We start from the raw sequence: 20,081 nt of genomic DNA, 5'->3' as shown, positions 1-20,081 counted from the left end.
TGCTCAATGGTGAGCAGAGATGTCTCAAGTCTTAGGCTCCATTCCTCCGTGTGGACCACGAATTCCATTTATTCATTCCCTGGTCAGATGGGCACTGCACATTCGTCGGGCACCAGGCCCTATGTCCGTGTGGCACACGAGCCCAGCCCCAGACACCTCTCTCTTAAAAACACACATTTTTAGAGAGTAATGACATCCTGGGCAGGCTATACCAGGAGTTGACTGTCCCCTGCTTTCTTGCACTCTCTATCGTGTCTGTGGGGGACTGAGGGAAACATGGGACTTCAGGTATGAGACCCCTGGAAACTCAGTATCTTCCAGTTCTGAGCATCAGTACAGACCCCACAGGTAACACAGTCAGCCAAGTAACTGGCAACCCCAAACTCTTTATAATAAAGGGCAAACACCTGTGTTCAATAACATCCTGGGTACTTACTTAAAATCAGAAATGTTAGGGCTTCCCTGGTGGCTCAATGGTGAAGAGTCCAGCTGCCAATGCAGGAGACAGGGGTTTGATCCCTGGTCCAGGAAGACTCCACATGCTGTAGAGCAACTAAGCTTGTGCGCCACAATTACTGAGCCTCTGTTCTAGAGTCCAAGAACCGCAACCACTGAGCCTACGTGCCGCAACTACTGCAGCCTGAGCGCTCTCGAGCCTGTGCTCCACAACAAGAGGAGACACAGCCGTGAGAAGCTCATGCACTGCAACTACAGAGTAGCCCCACTCGCTGCAGCTAGAGAAGAGACTGTGCAGCGATGAAGACCCAGCACAGCCAAATACATACATTATTTAAAAAAACAGAAACATCAGAATAAATGTTAAAGTTAAGGTCACTTCGCCCACTCGGCCTGTAATCTAAATTCCAAGTTTATATTTCCATCACTTCCAAATTGAGTTGAACAGTTAATATGCAGGAGTGTGAGCTTGGACATTCATTTCCCCTGGGCCCATAAGAAGCAATAGGCTATCTGGGTACTAACTCTGATGTGCACAAAGGGGACTCTCATGAAACAGGTAATACTGGGGGCCAGGAGGAGGGCTTGGAGGTCTTGGCGGGGCGGGGGTGGCCCTGCCAATCTCTCTGGCTGCTTACTCCCTTCAGGAACCTTCACTCTGCTCAGCCAGCAACCAGGATGTCGGCTCATATGACTGATGCCTCCCCACCAGCCTGGTCTTGCCGGCTGCCTCCTCCTTACCCAACCAGGCAACAAGTTCCTCCCAGTCTCTGACACCCACCCAGGTGGCTGTCAGCAGCGCCCAGAGACACCCGGCGGCTCCCGGCTGTAGGAGGGTGGGCGAGGTGCTCTGCCCAGACCTCAGCTGGTTCCCAGAAAAGAGAGATCCAGAAAGTCTGAGCAGGCCGCCTGCATTCTCAGGAACAGCAACTCTAAGAGGAATCGAGTTAAAAACTCAGTATTATATCAATCCCAAGGCCAGAAATAAACTCACATGAGAGGAGAACATTTGTTTTCCCCTATTTAATACAATAAGACTTAAAAAAAAAAAAAAAAAGAATTAATGGTAGTCATAGCATCAGGACAAGCTCTGCTTTGGTTTGTGGGCTGAGGAGTGATTTGAAGGAGATTGAAAGGATAAGCAATGAGGATGGGAATTATTTCAAAAATGTGCTTTTTGTGCTTGAAAGCATATTATATACTGATTCTCATTTCTCAAGCTCCAAAGCCCCCCTTTTGATGATACATACTTTTACTATATTGAAATAAAATTCTCTAACATAGGCTACCCCCACATCTAATTTCACAAAAAAATAATAAATGCCTTAACAGCAACATAAGAAGTAATTCCCTGGTGGCTCAGTGGTTAGGACTCTGTTTCCACTGCCCAAGGGTGTGGGTTCAATTCCTGGTCAGGGACTAAGATCCCAGAAGCTACTCAGCAAGGCCAATAACAGCAACAAAGGAAATTCCCTGGTGGTCCAGTGGTTAAGAATCTTCCTTCCAACGCAGGGAATACGGGTGCGATCCCTGCTTGGGGAACTAAGATCCCACATGCGTGTGTGCCTGCTAAGTCACTTGAGTTGCATCCAGCTCCGTGTGACCCCATGGACTGCAGCCCGCCAGGCTCCTCTATCCATGGGATTCTCCAGGCAAGAATACTAGAGTGGTTTGCCACGTCCTCCTCCAGGGGATCGTCCCGATCCAGCAACGGAACTTGCGTCTCTTCTGTCTCCTGCATTGGCAAGCGCGTTCTTTACCACTAGCAACACCTGGGAAGCCCAAGGCCCCACATGCCACGGGGCAACTAAGCCCCATGCCACCCAGTGAAATTGAAAAAATAAAAACATCCACCACAAGGGAAAAAAATTAATGGAAAGTAACACACTTTTGTTTAAATACATGTCTCAATATGTAAATGCTTGGACACAACCAGTCTAGCAGCTGTGATGAAGCTGTGAGAAGCCTGCCCACAGAGATTCACAGGGAACGTCTCCACTTCATCAAAGACCAATGGCAGCATGTCTTGGTGGAGATTTAAATGCCTGTAGGGCACTGCCAACTAGATGCCTCTAGCTGTGGCATGGGGGTTTAGTTGCCCCATGGCATGTGGGGCCTTGGGCTTCCTAGGCGGTGCTAGTGGTAAAGAACCCACTTGTCAATGCAGGAGATATAAGAGACGGAGGTTTCATCCTTGGGTCGGGAAGATCCTCTGGGGGAGGGCATGGCAAACCGCTCCAGTATTCTTGCCTGGAGAATCCCATGGACCTGATTTTTCCAAGTGGGCAAAAACTCTTGACAAAGTTCTGAACAAAACAAAGATCAAACTTCCCTTGATGTACTGAGGTGTTGCACTCCTAGAAAATTCAAAGTACCCACAGTACCCTACGGAGAAGGCAATGGCACCCCACTCCAGTACTCTTGCCTGGAAAATCCCATGGATGGAGGAGCCTGGAAGGCTGCAGTCCATGGGGTCGCTGAGGGTCGGACATGACTGAGCGACTTCACTTTCACTTTTCACTTTCATGCACTGGAGAAGGAAATGTCAACCCACTGCAGTGTTCTTGCCTGGAGAATCCCAGGGATGGGGGAACCTGGTGGGCTGCCGTCTATGGGGTCGCACAGAGTCAGACACGACTGAAGCGACTTAGCAGCAGCAGCACAGTACCCTATAGCCGTGGGGAAGAAATAATCTGTGTCCGTTTGTAAAATGGACCTGGTTCATGTGGTTCTCACCATGTGAATGTCCAGGAGCTCATCTCTGCAGAGGTAGCGGCTGATCTGAACAGGCAGGACATCCTGTACCACAACCCCAAGCAGTAAAAAGCACCTTCCTCCAGTTCATATGAAAACCAAAAACAGACCCATACGCTTACAAAATATCACTGATGGGCAGCGCCTTGATGGCTGAGAACTGCCCCTGCCTCTCTCGATGCCTGGGACTTCAACTTCACCTCTGGGAGGGTCAGTGACATCAGAGAATACCACCTATACCAAAAACCACACAGTTCACAGCCAGTGCAAAGGGCATGCTAGCTCCTCACTTCCTTAAGAAAGAGGACATACACGCACTAGAGCAATTTAAAGGACAGCACTCTGATAAATAATGTAGAATATTTAACTGGGATTTTCGTCTTGGGATAAAAAATGTCTTGTCTGATTGATCATTAGCCCTTCGACTTGCTCTGAGTTGAAAACTACAGAACGATAATCTTCTATGAAGATGATGGAAAGAAAAATCTAAAAAATAATATCAAAGAAGTTACAAGTAAATAATAAATGGTTTAATCAAGTTTTCAACCACAGAATCTCCTGTGGCATGAAAGCTGTACATCCTTGACAGTTAACAGTTTTATCTCTACATTCATCCCTCAGTATCAGAGGGGGGCCAGTTCTAGGACCCTCAGGGAAATCAAATTCGAGGATGTTCAAGTCCTTTACAGCACAGAATAGTTATTTTCCATTCACGGTTGATTAAATCCGAGGATTCAGAACTTACAAGTAAAGAGGGCCAACTGTAGTTACGGTCAGGCAACACAATTTGGTCTAGAGCCACACCACCCATAATGTGCTCGATCTTGTCAGGTATACAGCTCGTGTCAATTATATTCTTAATCTACTCAATTTATTCAGTTTCTCAGAATTTCTACTCTGTAATTTCATAAATGAACAGCTTATAAAGAATCAATGAATTTTACATCTGAAAAGAATCTTAAAAAGTATCCAATTCCTTCATCTTATCTTCATCTTATCCCGTATCTTGTTATTTAAAACACCATGAGTACCTACCATTTTAGGAAAAGGTAAAGATTTTGGTAAATGAAGGCTGCCCGTAGAAGGAAACAGCATTTCGTAAATTCAAAATTACAATATTTTTTCAGTTCTCCAAGCTTCACCCACTATATAAAATTCTAAACTAACGTTTCCAACACACATTGAGCATCGACTTCATTTGCACAGAAAAGCTTAACGTCGCTCACTTTTTAATTTCAACTTGCAGGCTTTGTATACCATTCATCATTTTTAATTAACTCAGATTTCCCTACATTTTGCTCATGCTTTTACTTAAAAATGCAATGGTTTGCGACATCTTTCATTAATGATATTGATGTGCACTGTCATTCAGGCAAATATTAATTGTCATCGATCAGTGAAAGACAATGAAATCAAACTATTTAAATAAAAAACAGAAGGACTATACAGTGAGAGAAAAAATAGCTATATTTGTTGACTATATTCAAAGGCTAGTCAAGTCCTAACCTGCACCATTAACAAACAGATCACTATTACTTTATGTTCTTCTGACAAAGATAAAAAATAATCTACTTTTCAGAAGGTATCTGGGACTCTACATTTCTTTATTGTTATTATTCTTGTGTCAAGGAAATTCAAGGCAGCAGTTTGAATATCATCATTAAGCTTGTAGAGAAGGAAATTCTATCATAACAGAAATGCCATCCAGAAAAATGCAATTTCACAAATCTTCCAAGTGCACTTGACCTCAGGTCATTCCAATTGGTGACGTTCTTGACAATGCAAGGTCTCTGGCGATAAACAGAGAGAAGTAAATACTGGTACTAAATGTTTCTTAATAGCAGGCTGCCATGATTTGATTCACTTATCTTGTGATAAATATTCTCAGCATCTGAAAGGACATTTAGAGGAACAGGACTGTGGCGGGTGTTTCCAAGGCAGGCATGTGCTGCAGGCCACCTCCATGCGCATTACAATGGGGTGGCTTCGGAGGCCTTCCTGGAGGAGGGGGAAGGAACACAGGTGTGCCCATGCTCTGGTGCTCCAGGAGGCTCTGGCTGGGGGGGAGGGAGGGGGGCCTTCCATGGCACATTATCCGGGTCCTTGGTGGAAAGTACAAAGTCCATGGCAACAGGATGTTCAGCCAAAGCTTTTGTTCCACCAGAACCTGATCCCTGCAGAGCTGGGAGGACCACCCAGATGTCCCAGTTATATTCAGAGGCATGTAACATACACCACTGCATTTCTGATACTTAAAGAACTTTGATAAAGAAGTATGTAAGTTCAAAACCCTGACAAGCTATTTAGCTGGAATTCTATTCAAGACCCTGAGGACTTCCCCAGTGGTTAAGAAGTCCAAGGCAGGTAACACGGGTCTGATCTCTAGTCTGGGGAGATTCCACATGCCACGGGGCAACAACGCCCACGTACCCTTCAACTACTGAAACCTGAGTGCCCAGAGCTTGTGCTCTGCAACGAGAAGCCACCCAGTGAGAGGCCTGAGCAACTGGCAAGCAGCCCCCACTTGCTGCGACTAGAGAAAGCCCAAGCAAAGCAGCGAAGACCCGGGGCAGCCATAAATAAATAATTTACAAACTTAAAGACCCTGAAGAAGAATCCTAGCAACAAATTACTCACAAGTTTCTACTGGGGGATGTGCTGTAAGAAAAAGGAAACCTGAAGATCACCTCCTACTGTACGGTAGGATTAAAGAGGGTTTACAAAGAGCATTATTCAGCCATAAAAAGGATGAGTGCTTCATGCAACAACATGGATAAAGCTAGAAAACATCATGCTAAACAAAAGGCAGACACAACAGGCTACATATTGTACAATCCATTTCTGTGAAACAGCTGAACAGGCAAGTCCATGGAAACAGAAAGCAGAGAAGCAATTGTCGAGGGCTGGGAGGAGCAGAGAGGAGGGGAGACTGCTGATGGGCACAAGAGTTTCTTTTCTTTCCATTTTTTTTTTGTGGTGATGAAAATGTTCTGAAATTAGATAGTGGTGACAGTTGCAGAACTTCGTCAATATACTAAAAACCAGTGATTTGTACACTTTCAGAGGTGACTTTTATGGTATATGAATTATACTTAACTTTTTTAAAAGGTAAAAATGTCAGTGCAGATTTTACAGGAGAGAAATTAGTTACAGGAAAATGCCACCATAAGTAGGTTTCAAAGAACCGAGTCACACGAAATATACGCTTGCATTGCTACAAGGTGAATGAAAATCAATGTGAATTATAGAGAAAGAGAGGGAGAGGGAGAAATAGGAAGGAAGGAAGAAAAGTGTAAGAACAAAGATTAGTAAGATGATTACTAAACCATCAAGCTTTCCTTGCACTAAACAAGCCCCAAATGATCACAAGGCAGTTAATTCCTAATTGCAAGCCCCAGCCCCCAGAAAAAAACCCAGATAAGGAGGCAAGGGCCGTTATCAATCCAATTACACCTAAATTTGCTTTACTGCAGGATATATTATTATTGGGTTTTACTCCATGTGTGTTAATAGAGGAATATTTAAAAGGGGGGGAAAAAGTGGTTAAAATCCTGTTCCCCTACATGGAAGGGAAAAACAAGAAGAAACAGTTCTCGCCCAAGGTCACTGACCGTGACCTTGTCCAAGTTACCAGCAACTTAATGTGTCTCTGTGCCTTGACTTACCCAGCTGTGAAAGAAAAACACTAATAACACATCTCTGCTACATAGGGTGATGTAAGGGGTAATTAGTGCTCTTAAGGGTCTTGGTGATCTTTATATTTGAGACAGCCTGCTATTATGACGAAGCCTTAACGAACACCTTCTCTCCAGCAGTCAAGACCTGATTCTATTTAAAGACGTAATTTAATGAGATTTGTTGCAAAACCAAATGGAATGCTTGATCCATTACTTCGCTTTTTTCGCTTCATAAGCTTGTGTGATAAATGCACATTCCTATAATTGTTTAACTTGGTGCTTTAATCATATTAAATAACTGAATTTTTGAAAACGAAAAAATGCTAAACTGTCTCATCCAATCCTTCACTTTTAGAGGCATTAGAAGATGAGGAATTAGAATATGCCCAAAGCCAAGCATGAAGGCTGGAGCTGCCCACCCCATGGGAGCTGTGGTTCTTTATTTTTGTCTCTCTGCCAGCGAACACAGTGCTTGGCACATAAACACCATGCATCATCTTGGTGTTCTGGAGGCCAGGAAACTGAACTTGGTCACAGCGGGGCTGCATTCCACCGGCAGGTTCAAGGGGAGAGTGTTTCCAGGCCTTTTCCAACTTCCAGAAGCCTCCTGCATTCCTCGGCTCACAAGCTCGCATCACTTCAACCTCTGCTGATGTCCTCACATCTCTACTTCTGACTCTCCACCTGCTGTTACAAAGACCCTGTGATGACTTCAGACTCATCCAAACAATCCAGGATAATCCCCCCATCTCCAGACCCTTAACTGAATCACACCTCTGAAGTCCCTTTGGCCAGGTAAGCTCCTTTTGCCCTATTCACAGGATCCAGAGGTAGACATTCCAAGGGGGCCTATTATTCTGTCTATCCCAACATGTATGAAGTAAAAACCAAGAAGAAAATTACCCCACCATGTCCCCCAACATTTAAGAGTCTCCAGGCCAGGATGAGAAAGACACAAGGGACAGTGATTACTTTGGGAGAGAAACTGGGTGGCCAAGGACAGAGTGGGAGAAATTTCTCTTACTTGCTTAACTAACATCTACATGCTGACGTCTACATGACATGGCCAGGCACAGTCTCATTGTTTCCAGCTATTAGTTCATTGAGCCCATAAAAACAGACTAGACTATTTTACCATTGTTAAAAACTCAGCATAGACAGCGTAAGTGACTTGCACAACCAAATCCATCCAGTTAATAAATGGGTAAGCCTGGAGTCAAGGCTTGAGCAAGTCTGGCTACTTGCTCTTAACTACCATTTCTAAACAGCTTAGAGGGACTTACCTATCACAGTTTAACTTTTTATCCTGCTGGAATTTCACACCATGCCCATATATGTATTAAAGATCTGAAAAACTAAAGATATAGCCATGACAGAGCTGTCTCTAGAAGTAAGAGCTAAAAACGAGATGTCCATACTTGGTTCTTCCTGAGTCCAATTCCTCCCTGGGGAAGAATTAAGTCAGGAACATAATTCATTTGCAAAGAAGGGGAACAAAACTGGAAATGCAGACAAGCACCATTTGGCAATCAGTACTTGTAACATCCACAGGAAGGGTCAGACCTTTTTTTCCCCTCGTGTGTAACCGGCTATATAATGTTTCCTCTTTCCGATAATAGCTAACAGCTTCACAGAACTGCTGCCTCACAGAGATCTGGCTCACTCTACATGCACAGGTGACTGCATTTGATCCAGTCATTCCAAAGTCTCAAATGGCTATTTTAAAAGTGACATATCTAACAGAAATTACATGCCCTGTTCTTTAGAGAAATTCTGTAGATTTTAACCTGAAAAATGAATTTGCATACCATGTTAGGAGAGAGAAAATAGGACTGGTTCTACTCAAAATGCTGGCAAATTTAATTTACCAGCTTCTCCCTCAGCTCCAACATTGCCTCATCCTCAGGGCTACAGGCACCTCCTCACCCCCAGCTGTCCTGATGCCAGGCTAGTCAAACCTCTAAAGGGGATCTGCGAGGACCACACCATTAGTGGACATAGCATTACAGTGCTGAGGAGTACTTTGCTTTTATAGGAACCAACAGTAATTCACTTGTTCTTTCTTTCCCCAAAAAACATGTATTTGAGTCTGTATTTTACAAGGGACTTCTGATCATTAAAAACAACACTGTGCAAGCCAAAGGAACAAAGCTCTAAGAGTGAAATAATAAAGCCAATATGCAGAAGGTAAGAGTATCTACTCTGGAAGGATTTCAAGCCACACTTTGGTGCTCCTTAAGTGACCAGACAAACGCTCTGTATTTTCTGTAAGGCAGGGAAAAGTAAGGCCAATACTTGCTCCTTTCTCCACTTACTTGCCATGATATATTTGTTATAAATTCCAGGAATTCAGGGTTGTATACAATCTGGTCCCAATAGACTTTACAATGTTATTTCCCATTCGCACAGAGCCAGGTGGCCTCTGCTCTGGGCTGTGTCCCAGGCCACACACTCTATGGAACGCCCTCCCAGCTCCCACCACACACCTCCCAGTCCACAAAATGCCCATCTGACCCATCTGAGTTTGGCACTCAGACCAAACACTCACCTTCCTCCAGTCCTCACACCTCTCTCTTTGGACTCCTTTGCTCAAAATTAACAGAAGATCAGTGTTTGGAATTCTACCTCTGAACTGGACCTCTAAGTCTCTTCATTGAAAAGCTTTTTTTTTTTTTTAACGTGAACTATTATCTAAAAGTATTGTACTTTTTCTCCTCAACTATAAGCGCCTTGAGGGTAGAAAATAATGTCTGACTCATTGTTATATACCTGCAATGTTTTATGTTATTGTTTATTTGTTAAATAAACAAGTGAATAAACAAATGAATGGATATGGGAAAATGAAAACGAATTCGCCAACAACATTAGGCTTTATAAGGAGATTAGCACCCAAGGACCCTACTTACTGCTAACAGAAAGCTACATTGCTCACTCCCGCTAATAAAACTGAAAACTGTCTTCAGCACCATTGGAAGAAACTATGAACTCGGAGACCAAAGTTCTCTGTGTCCTGGTAAAATCAGTACTTCCCACTCAGATTTTTAAGAAAATTTTTACATGCACCCACCATCTTTAGAAACTTGACTTTGTTCTGACATCTGGGTATCTGGGGTGTCAGCCAGACAGACCTGGTAATAGTATTTTCACACACAAACAGGGCATTTTCTGAGCTCAATGTTGTTAGTCATCCTAAACCAGTCTATGGAAGCCGAAATGCCCTCACTGTCATAAACAGGAAATAAGCGGGTTTGCCACATCAGAGCTGGCTCTATAATTCTTCCCCTGGTGGAAAGCTGTATAACGGATACATACATTCCCAGGGGCAATTCATTCCAAAGAGCAAATTTGCATCTAAGTGTCTTCTGGTAGCTTGACAGTCTACACTACTTATACAGCAATTTAAAAAGGGACTGATTCAAAGTAGGGTGGGGAATTAAAAAAAGAGCCTCAGGCTGCAATTAGCTTCATCATCCTGTGAGAAGCATTGGCTGGGTTGACATTATCTACATGGAAGGAGGAACATAGGTCTTTTCTATTTTGTCTCCTGTTAAATATACCCCAACCCTAATGAGGCCAAATGAATAGCTGTTTATAGATGGAGAATACATGAATGCCACATCAAATTCAATGTTTACATAAAGACTTTATTCAGGAAGTCTATGCCCAATAAGACACTCTTAAAAGCTACTGAAATGTTTCAAAAGATGGCATACACTGGAAAAGGGACTTTTCAATATAAATCAGAAACAGCAATAACAGGAAGCCAGTATCAACAGGGCTGGCATGTCCGATGACTTCAATGGTGGCCTTGTTGGCTCAAAAATAACAGTGACTTATCTGGGGAATTCCAGCGGTAAAACTAATTCTCTGTATAAGAAGTCTTTCCAGATGATATTACTGTTCAAGTCAAAAACAGCCTCTAGACATTTCTTCTCTCTCTCTCCCCCTCTACTGTGGATAACCAGAACAAAAATTCAAACCCTTACCGGCAGGAATCAAACAGTCATTCAACCCTAAGGATACAACGGAACTTAGTACTGAGCACCCAACACTTCTCAGGGTATCCCTGCCCATTCCACTCTTCACAGCATCATGGGAATATCACAGCAAAGCCAGTGACTGATGGAAGTTCTCTAGTTCTCAGTGTATCAATCCACTGATTGAGGACTGTCTCCCAAGGGTGAGCTGAGACCCAATAAGGGGAACTAACAAACCAGTCTGCTGCCTCCTGAGTGCGCTGAGGACTGGCTCGGGGCTGGGGGCATGGGATCCCCGAATGAGAATACCAACACACAGGTACAAGTGTAGTCATTTTGGGGAACTTTATATACATTTATCTCATTTAATCCTCAAGACCTGGGCACAGAGGGGTTCAGGAAAGGAGGGGGTCGTACTGCTGGGGAGCAGACCACATCCTTCAGGCCACTGGCCTTGGCAGTGTGAGCGAGCCCTGGTCCAGCCTGAAGGGGGCTCTCTGGCCACAGGACCCAGGAATTTGAATTTCCACAAGGTCTTAAAGTGAGTCTTAAACACTGTTAAGTCTGAGAACCACTTCCCTAAACACTATACACATCATGAGTGTCAAGAAGGCCACCAGGATGCTTCTTTTCTAGAAAAGCATGAAACCTGAACAGAAACTCTATTATTTCCCAACTTTCATGGGACAGTCTCATGTACATATGCATGCCAAGTCACTTCAGTCGTGTCTGACCTTTGCAACCCTATGTACCGTAGCCCAGGCTCCTCTGTCTATGGGATTCTCCAGGCAGGAATACTGGACAGGGTTGCCATGCCCTCCTCCAAGGCAATATTCCCAACCCCGGGATCAAATCCATATCTTGTATGTGTCCTGTGTTGCCAGGCAGGTTCTCTACCACTACTGCCCACTTGGGAAGCCTATATATATATATATAAAGAAGGTTTTTTATTTTTTTCCCCAGCTCAAACCTGATCAAGAGACTAAAGCTAAATTTAGTACATATATTCTGGATACCTGAATCACACCTCAAGTAGACAGGAAGTTCTGAACTCACGTTGCTTACCCCAGGGCCTCCCGTATTTCAAGTACCCAGAAAGGTTCAGTGAATATTCAGCCCAGACAGTTAAAATATACCCAGAACAGTTGCTTAGGGAGACTTCTTCCTCCACTTTCTGATGTTCTTTCAGTTTCCATTAACAAAAACAAAGGCAGGTCTTCCCTTCCAGAGAGCCCGCTGTGTGGTTTTTATTAACAAGCAAAAGACTGGTTTCTTGGGGAAACAAAACAGTTTCCTTTGAGTGCCAGGCTGCCTCTGGCAGCGCTGGGAGCAAGCGAAATTTAGGGAAAGGCAGACTCTGAAATGACCACTCTTCAGTAACACTCAAAGTTGTATGAAAAATTGTTTTTCAAAATCATTTAAATTACTTTATGTGTGTAATTTAAAAACTTAAGCATAAAAAATGGGACTACTGTTTCCTAATTCATCACCAAGGCAAGTCAAGGTAACCTGTAACGAGACAGCGAGCTCACGGTGGGGAAGGGGATGGGAGACCCCCGTGTTCAGACTTCCTGCCCCCAAGGAGCCGGGCTGGAGGTGCAGAGACTCAGACTGGCTCAGGCTCACGGCAGCCCCATGGGCCAAAATAAGCCTCGTCGTCCAGATGAGGAATCCAGGTTCAGAGTCCTCATTTGAGCTCCCCCAGACGCAGAGCCCAAGCCAAGTTGTGGGTACAGAAGCTTATCTAGAAGGTGATCCCAGGAAGCCCAAGTGAGGGACAGCGGCCAGCGAGAGGGCAGAAAGCGTGTGAAAGGCGTGAGATAAGAAACCGACTGCCCTTGTATCTGGAAGAACTGTGGGGCGCACCCCAGAACCGTCTCAGCAGTGGACAGGGAGGCTGGGGTATCATCCACCGACGTCCACCCCTCCCTGGCTGAGCGCTGCCCCCAAGGTCACATAACCTGTAAAGGGCAGGCCCAAACTCAAGCCCAGATGGGGTGGGACTCAAAGCCTGAGTGCCTGTCACCTAGCCACTCAGCCCACCCCCACCCCACCCCCATCACCCCAACCCCATCACCCCCACCATCACCATCACCCCTACCTCCATCATCCCCACCACCCCTACCCCATCCCCCATTACCCCACCCCCACCCCATCACCCCCACCCCATCACCCCCATCACACCCACCCCACCCCCATCATCACCCCCACCCCACTCCCCCACCCTGATCACCACACCACCCCCACCTTACATTTCCACAAACACGACTTCTCATGTCAGGCTCAGCTAACAAGTTGCCTCTTTTTCCTCCTCTCTCCCCTCCCTTAATTTCTTCTCCCCCAACCTTCAAAACAGACAGGCTTCCCTTGGAGACATTCACTCACAGGCATTTAACTTTCTTCACAGGCTACACAGCTACTTCAAAAGAGACAATAAACCAAGGGGGAAGGGTGGTGGAGGAGGGATGGATTGGGAGTCTGGGATTAGCAGATGCCCCCACTACCATACATAGGATGGATAATCAACAAACAGCTCAGGGCGCTATACTCAGCATCCTGTGATAAACCATAAAGGAAAAGAACATAAGAAAGAAGGTACGTATGTATATGACTGAGTCACTTTGCCAACACAGTATTGTAAATCCACTGTAATTCAATTTAAAAAAATCAGAAATTGATGGGGGTGGGGGAATAAATTCCATATTTGCCAAGCCTTTGGGAAAGCAGCCCCTCATGGCTGTTTTGTCTCCAACACAAGCGCATTACTGTGGAGCAGTGGAGGGGAAAGACAGAGGATCCCTGGGGAGCAGTCTCAGCCCCAAGGAGCACAGTCTCACCAGGAAACAGGGTGGTGATAAACCATCCAAGGAAGGATAAGGAGAGATATACGCTGCAGCCGCGGGGGCACCTGGAGCAAGACCGACAAGCACTGCCACAGTCTGGACACTCACTGGAAGGACGGATGCTGAGGCAGAAGCTTCAGCACTCGGTACCTGATGTGAAGAGCCGACTCATTGGAAAAGACCCTGATACTGGGAAAGATGAGGGCAGGAGAAGGGGGGTCACAGAGGATGAGACGGTTGGATGGCATCACCGACTCAATGGACATGAGTCGGAGTAAACTCCGGGAGATGGTGAAGGACAGGGAAGCCTGGCATGCTGCAGTCCATGGGGTTGCAGAGTCGGACAGGACTGAGCGACTGAACAACAACAGTCTGACTAAGCTAAGGCACCTGTGCACACAGACATGGGTGTCCTTAGTTACACAGCTGTAGCCTGTAAGAAGGGGTCCCTAGGCAGGTACTTAACGACCACCTAACATATCCAAGCCCTCTTCTTATGCTGTATCCTTGCACCAAAAGAAAAAGTAAAAAAACAAGATTAACTGACCTGCTTGATTTTCAACTGGTAGGGGAGGGGGAAAAAAGGAGTCAATTTGGCCTCTTTTGCTGCTTTCTGTAGAAATCCATTCCGGCAAGTACCAAAAGTTATCATAGACTCCGCAGTGATTTCTTATTATGATAAAATACAGAGAGAGATAACAGGCCGTGAATGTATCCCTCAAGAATAATGAGTCCAACGAATGGACACACCATGTCTTGTGTGGAACACAGGCCTGTAAAGCAGCCCAGGGGGACTTGAATGGCATCCCTAAGATAACCAGGTAATTAATTAGCTCCATCACATTTTTGGTTTTATGACACTGACTTTTATATGCCAATAGTCAATGTAATGGCATTTTAAATTGGAGGGAAATCTCTAGAGAGGAGGAAAAGGCAGCATATACCTTATTGAATCACAAATCTTACCATCTGATGTTTTAATACCAAAATGACCTAATAAACCTGCTTTATAATTAAATCGATCTTAACAACTTCTGTGTTTTTTTATTCATTTTTGGTGATCATGCAGAGATTTCCATTAGAAATCTGTTATGATTGTAATTAAGAATAAAAATGACTGCATGTGCTTGTCATGCTCAGTCGCCTGCGGGGGCTTGGCAGGCTCCCTCCCAGGTACAGAAGGGACCACGGGCTTTCAGTGTGAGCTGGAGTCTCTCATTTACCAGACTGTAAAAATACGAAATGTGTACCAATAATAGGCCCAGGAAGTCAAACCTTCAAATAACTGCCTCAAATGGAAATCTCACCTTTAAAAAAGTAAACTGGCATACAATTTTTTCATTTTCAAAAAATGAAAAAATTACAAAATTTTAAAATTCATGACCTATGTGAAAAATTTGCCATTTATTGAAAAAGTAGTACTCAACCAAACAGATTAAGAACTGAATTGCATGAACTGTTCTTAAAACCCAATAAATGACTGCAAAATGCTTTTGCCTTACACTCAACTAAACAGAAAAATCAACTTCGGCATTTATGTTGGCTTTTGTCTCCCTGAATAACCAAATAATTACGACACTAAATATCATGGGTGATTTTTTTTTAAGACTGTAATTTTAAGGAATATTACTTTGTGCAAGAACAATTATTTTCTATTTTCACTAAAAGTGTTATAATTACTAAAATGCATGGAATTCTGTATCAAATCAGTTTGCTTGGCATCTGTGTTCTTCCCCTAAGAAATGAGAAAATATTCTTTGAACAGAGCTAAATAATCTCAGTTTGCAAGCAAACACAGCCTAAAAATATTATCTGGTGATACCAGCCGTGAAGAAAGGGAGAAATAACAGAACCTTACCATTTGCCGTATCCTTTTTAAAGTGATCCAGGAATTCCTCCAGAAGTTGGGACTGGTTAGGAGGGGGCAGCAGACCCTTCTGGTCCCGGGAGAACAGGTCACTGTCTGACCAGGAAGAACACAGAGTCGCTTTTGTGTCTGGTGGCCTGGCAATCAGAGTGAGCCCGACACTCTTCTCAGAAAACAGAGCCTCCATCTGCTTGAGGTCAAGATCAGACACGGCTTCCCCATTTAAGGTCATGATTTCATTGCCCTTTCTCAACCCTGAGGAGGAGGAAGGGGACACAGAGGAAGAAGAGAGAGAGATGACTGAGAGGAATATTTTAAGATGAAAGACGATTGCAAATTTGACCCGCTTAGTGTTCTCAAGGGCTCTTCTGTTGCTACCTTCAAAGATAGCAACAAACCCTGTAGTAATCAGATTCCACTGATAACAAATTTCAACTCTCTCAAGACTAGCATTAGAAGAAATAGTTTAAGAGTCACTCAATTTAATTAGTCCTCTAAGTGATGTTCAACGTGCTGGGAAATAACCTTTGGTGTGTCTGCCTGCCTGGCTGGCCCTCACCGTCTCTTTCTCCATCTACCTGGACACGTGCACAGGTACTCTGTATATATACTGTCTCTTTCAAAACCACACGCACAAACTCTCTCACTGTATACCCATATACGTGTGTGTGTGTGTGTGTGTGTGTGTGTGTACATATGCCTTGGCATTCAAAATCACTTTCTTTAAAATTCTAGGAGAAACTGTTTTCTGACAAAATCATGAGCAAATTTCACTAGCCAGACTGCACTGCACAGAATTAAGAGAGAAGAGAGATACCGCCTGCCACACGGACCTTCCCCATACGCCAGGCCGTCAGGGAGGACGTCACTTATAAAGATGCGGCTGAGATGCTGGTGCTCGTCCACCTGAGCAGTCACTGCAAACCCTAGGAAGAAAAATAAAAGGAGGAAACAAGACTAAGTTCCTGACACTAAGTATTTCCTTGACCATCTACATATTCCCGACATTATACATAAGCAGGGTATGTAGAAAGGCTAAACGACAGCTATTTTGAAAGCACAGATATCTAGGAAGGGCAGAAAAGGGGGAGAGTGTATCAGATCTAAAGGTTTAGGACTTTATGCTACATGAAAAAGTCAGCCCCAGTAGACAAAGGACTACAGGATTCCACTTCTCTGAGGTACTAGAGCAGTCAGATTTAAAGAGACAGAAAATAAAAGAGTGGTTGCCAGAGGCTGTGGAAGAGGAGAGAATGGGAAGTTACTGTTTTACAAGAGTCCCGGTTTTGCAAGATAAAAACATTTCTGGAACTAGGTGATGTTAATGGTTGCACAACAGTATGAATGTATTTAATGGCGCTGAGTTGTCATTTTAACCTGTCTTAACTGCTATGAAGGGAAATTATGATACGTGGTGTTGATTTTCAGTCACTAAGTCATGTCCAACTCTGCAACTCCACGGACTCCAGCATGCCAGGCTTCCCTGTCCTTCACCATCTGCCGGAGTTTGTTCAAACTCAGTGATGCCATCCAACCATCTCATCCTCTGTCACCCCTTCTCCTCCTGCCTTCAATCTTTCCCAGCAGCAGGGTCTTTTGCAATGAGTAGACTTTGCATCAAGTGGTCAAAGTATTGGAGCTTCAGCATCAGCACTTTCAATGAATATTCAGGACTGATTTCCTTTAGGATTGATTGGTTTGATCTCCTTGCTGTCCAAAGAACTCTCAAGAGTCTTCTCCAGCACCATGGATAGAAAGCATCAACTCTTCGGTGCTCAGCCTTCTTTAGGGTCCAACTCTCACATCTATACATGACTACAGGAAAAACCTTAGCTTTGACTAGATGGACTTTTGTCAGTGAAGTGATGTCTCTGCTTTTTAATATGCTCTCTAGGTTTGTCATACCTTTTCTTCCAAGGAGCACGTGTCTTTTAATTTCATGGCTGCAGTCCCCATCTGCAGTGATTTTGGAGCTCCCCAAAACAAAGTCTGTCACAGTTTCCACTGTTTCCTCATTTGCCATGAAGTGAATGAGTAGCCACCCATTCCCTTTCCCCAGGGGATCTTCCCAACCCAGGGATCAAACCTGGATCTCCCGCATTGCAGGCAGATTCTTTATCATGTGAGCCACCAGGGAAGCCCTATATTATGTGTATTTTGCCACAATTTAATTTTTTTTTTTTAATTGAGATCAAAAAAGTCTTATTAAAATAAATTAAGTTCACTTCAATATAATATTTGTTAAGAAACAACTCTGTATGGAGCTAGGCACTTTGAGCAGGTGGAAAAATACTTGAGTGGATACTTCTTGCCCTAAATAGGATTGCATGGGACACCCAGGTGAGATGGCCCTTCTCTGAATGTGTCTCCCTCCATCCTCCAAAAGTGCCCTCATCTGTGATTCCACGGTGGGAATACACATTTTCATGTCTTGGTCCCATAATCCTGGGAGGTCTTTGACAGCAGGAAGAAAGGCATGTCCCTTATTTCTTCTGTGCCTCACACAGAGCCTGGGAGATTATGGTCACCAAAGGGTATTTTTCCAAGTATCTCCCATCAGTCATTCAAATGCAAAGAAGACTGACCAAAGGAGACCTTGGAGAATAGAGCGAGACCAACAGAAACATAGACAAAATGCTCAGAGGCCTTGAGAGGAAAACCAACATAACATCTGGGGCCAGACAGATGCCATAAAATTTAGAAACAAGGAACATCATTTTACCAAAAAACCCCAACAAATCATAAAAAGGAAATTTTTAACATATTACGATCAGGTTGTGTCATTTTAAGGGAAATAATTATATCAATATATCTAACAAGAAATAGTCTTTCTATGGAGATATCTACTGATCATTAACTGGCAGGCTACAGTCCATGGGATCACAAGAGTCCGATACAAGACTAAACCACAAGCACCATCATCTAATTATCAAGTTTCTCTGGAACAAGACAAAGCAAGAGACAGGAAGGAACTTTAAGACACGAGCACAGTTTATAAAGAGCCAAGTTTAAACACAGATGAACAGAAATGCAAGAATTAAATATTATGAAGTGATATGGATAATACTGACCCTTAATTATTAAACTGAAGGTAAAGCAATGGGTAAGGTTTCTTCAAGGAAGTGAGACCTTTAGTCAGCCTTTGAAGGACAAGTTGGATTTATACACTCAGAAAGAAGGGAGTAAGGGAGGGGAAAAATGGGGGCCAGTTCAGGCAGGTGAAGCGCTAAGAGCAAAGAGGCGGAGATGAAAGAACTGTTACATGAATCATACGTTAATCAGCTAAGAACTGTGCCCAGCACACAATAAACTCATTGCGTGGTTGTTATCACCATCACTTCAAGTTTCCCTTCGGTTTTTACATTCGTTCCTCTTAAGTGTTTTGGCATTTCCCCCCAATAATAATACATATATTTTTAGTCTGCTAATATAAATTAATAGGCATGAGGGAAGAGAAAGGAAGCTCAGAATCTCTTGTCATAGTTTCTGAAAATGGGAAGAAAAGAATATTAGGTCCAAAGATACTGGGGCAAACCAGGCAAGGATGGACCAGACGGTTCTCTGCTGAGTACGTTCCTCCTCCTTACCGAAGTCAGACACACCCCCGGTCTTTGTCAGCTGCACATCATACACGCTTAGTGGAAAGACTTCTATCTCATCATAAACCTACAAAAGGGAAGACCCGCAAAATCAGAGGATCTGAAGTCACAGTATCTTGCAAATTTATTTTGATTGTTTCCAAGCTAAATGACAATTTAAACAGAATTTTTTCCCCCGAATGACACTATTTTTTTAAATTAAGGGGCCATGGATGGGTTTCCTTGGCCCATGGATCGGTCCCTTACCAAAGCCGAAGAACACTCACCTGGTCCTGCATATATTCGTAGGGTGCAGGAATACAGTACTCAACGTTCTCGTCCACTAACTTCCGAAGTTGTAGGCCATAATGGCTGGGTTCCAACTGCCTCATCTAGGGAGAAAAAGACAGCTATTCAGATGTTAAATGTTCTTTCTAAATGCACCATTGTTCACTAAAAATAAAAGTGGAAATTTCTTTTAAAAATATCTTCTATAATATGCTGAGTTTAAGTATATACAAGAGCTCAAGTTTCAGTGTGCAAAAAAGAAAAAAGGGAAATTATTTTTAAGAAGATTTTCTCTAAATGATACCACTTATCACTAAAAGCAAGAGATGTATTTTGAAGCAGTGATGGTGGTCAGAACTGCTCTCTTTTAATAGACAGGTACCTAAATTTAAATTGTTTCCTGTTACTAATTTGTGAAATGTCAACCATCTCATACTCTGCAGACTTCAGAATTACGATTTCCTGTTCCAACCATTTTTCACAAGGAAAAGGTATATATAAATATATATACAGACACATAAATATATATATACACCCACACATTCTGTCTCAGACACATTTTCAACAATGAGAAATTATCTCAAGCCTATGTTCTAACTGGATCTAACTCACCCACTACATCTGACCTCCTCTATCAGAAT

At 43.6% G+C, this 20,081-nt stretch overlaps 1 protein-coding gene across 5 annotated transcripts in view; it reads right to left on the bottom strand.

The window, feature by feature from the left end:
• The window catches only part of TIAM2 (TIAM Rac1 associated GEF 2), a 236,767-nt gene that overhangs the window by 55,146 nt on the left and 161,540 nt on the right, over nt 1–20,081 (bottom strand). For 4 of the 5 annotated variants that reach the window (XM_015472916.3, XM_059889963.1, XM_024997095.2 and 1 more), the window contains 4 exons: nt 19,440–19,544; nt 19,162–19,240; nt 16,408–16,500; nt 15,566–15,829 (listed from right to left, as the gene is read on the bottom strand). In XM_015472916.3, the coding sequence (XP_015328402.2) occupies nt 15,566–15,829; nt 16,408–16,500; nt 19,162–19,240; nt 19,440–19,544 (541 nt within the window). Of the gene's footprint in view, nt 1–15,565; nt 15,830–16,407; nt 16,501–19,161; nt 19,241–19,439; nt 19,545–20,081 lie in introns of those variants that run through there. The other variant, XM_024997097.2, reaches the window with a different exon arrangement.

Source organism: Bos taurus, chromosome 9 (genome assembly GCF_002263795.3).
Source record: "Bos taurus isolate L1 Dominette 01449 registration number 42190680 breed Hereford chromosome 9, ARS-UCD2.0, whole genome shotgun sequence".
NCBI lineage: Eukaryota > Metazoa > Chordata > Mammalia > Artiodactyla > Bovidae > Bos > Bos taurus.
Note: the sequence above shows the minus strand (reverse complement) of the source record. Positions and strands in the feature narration are given on the sequence as shown.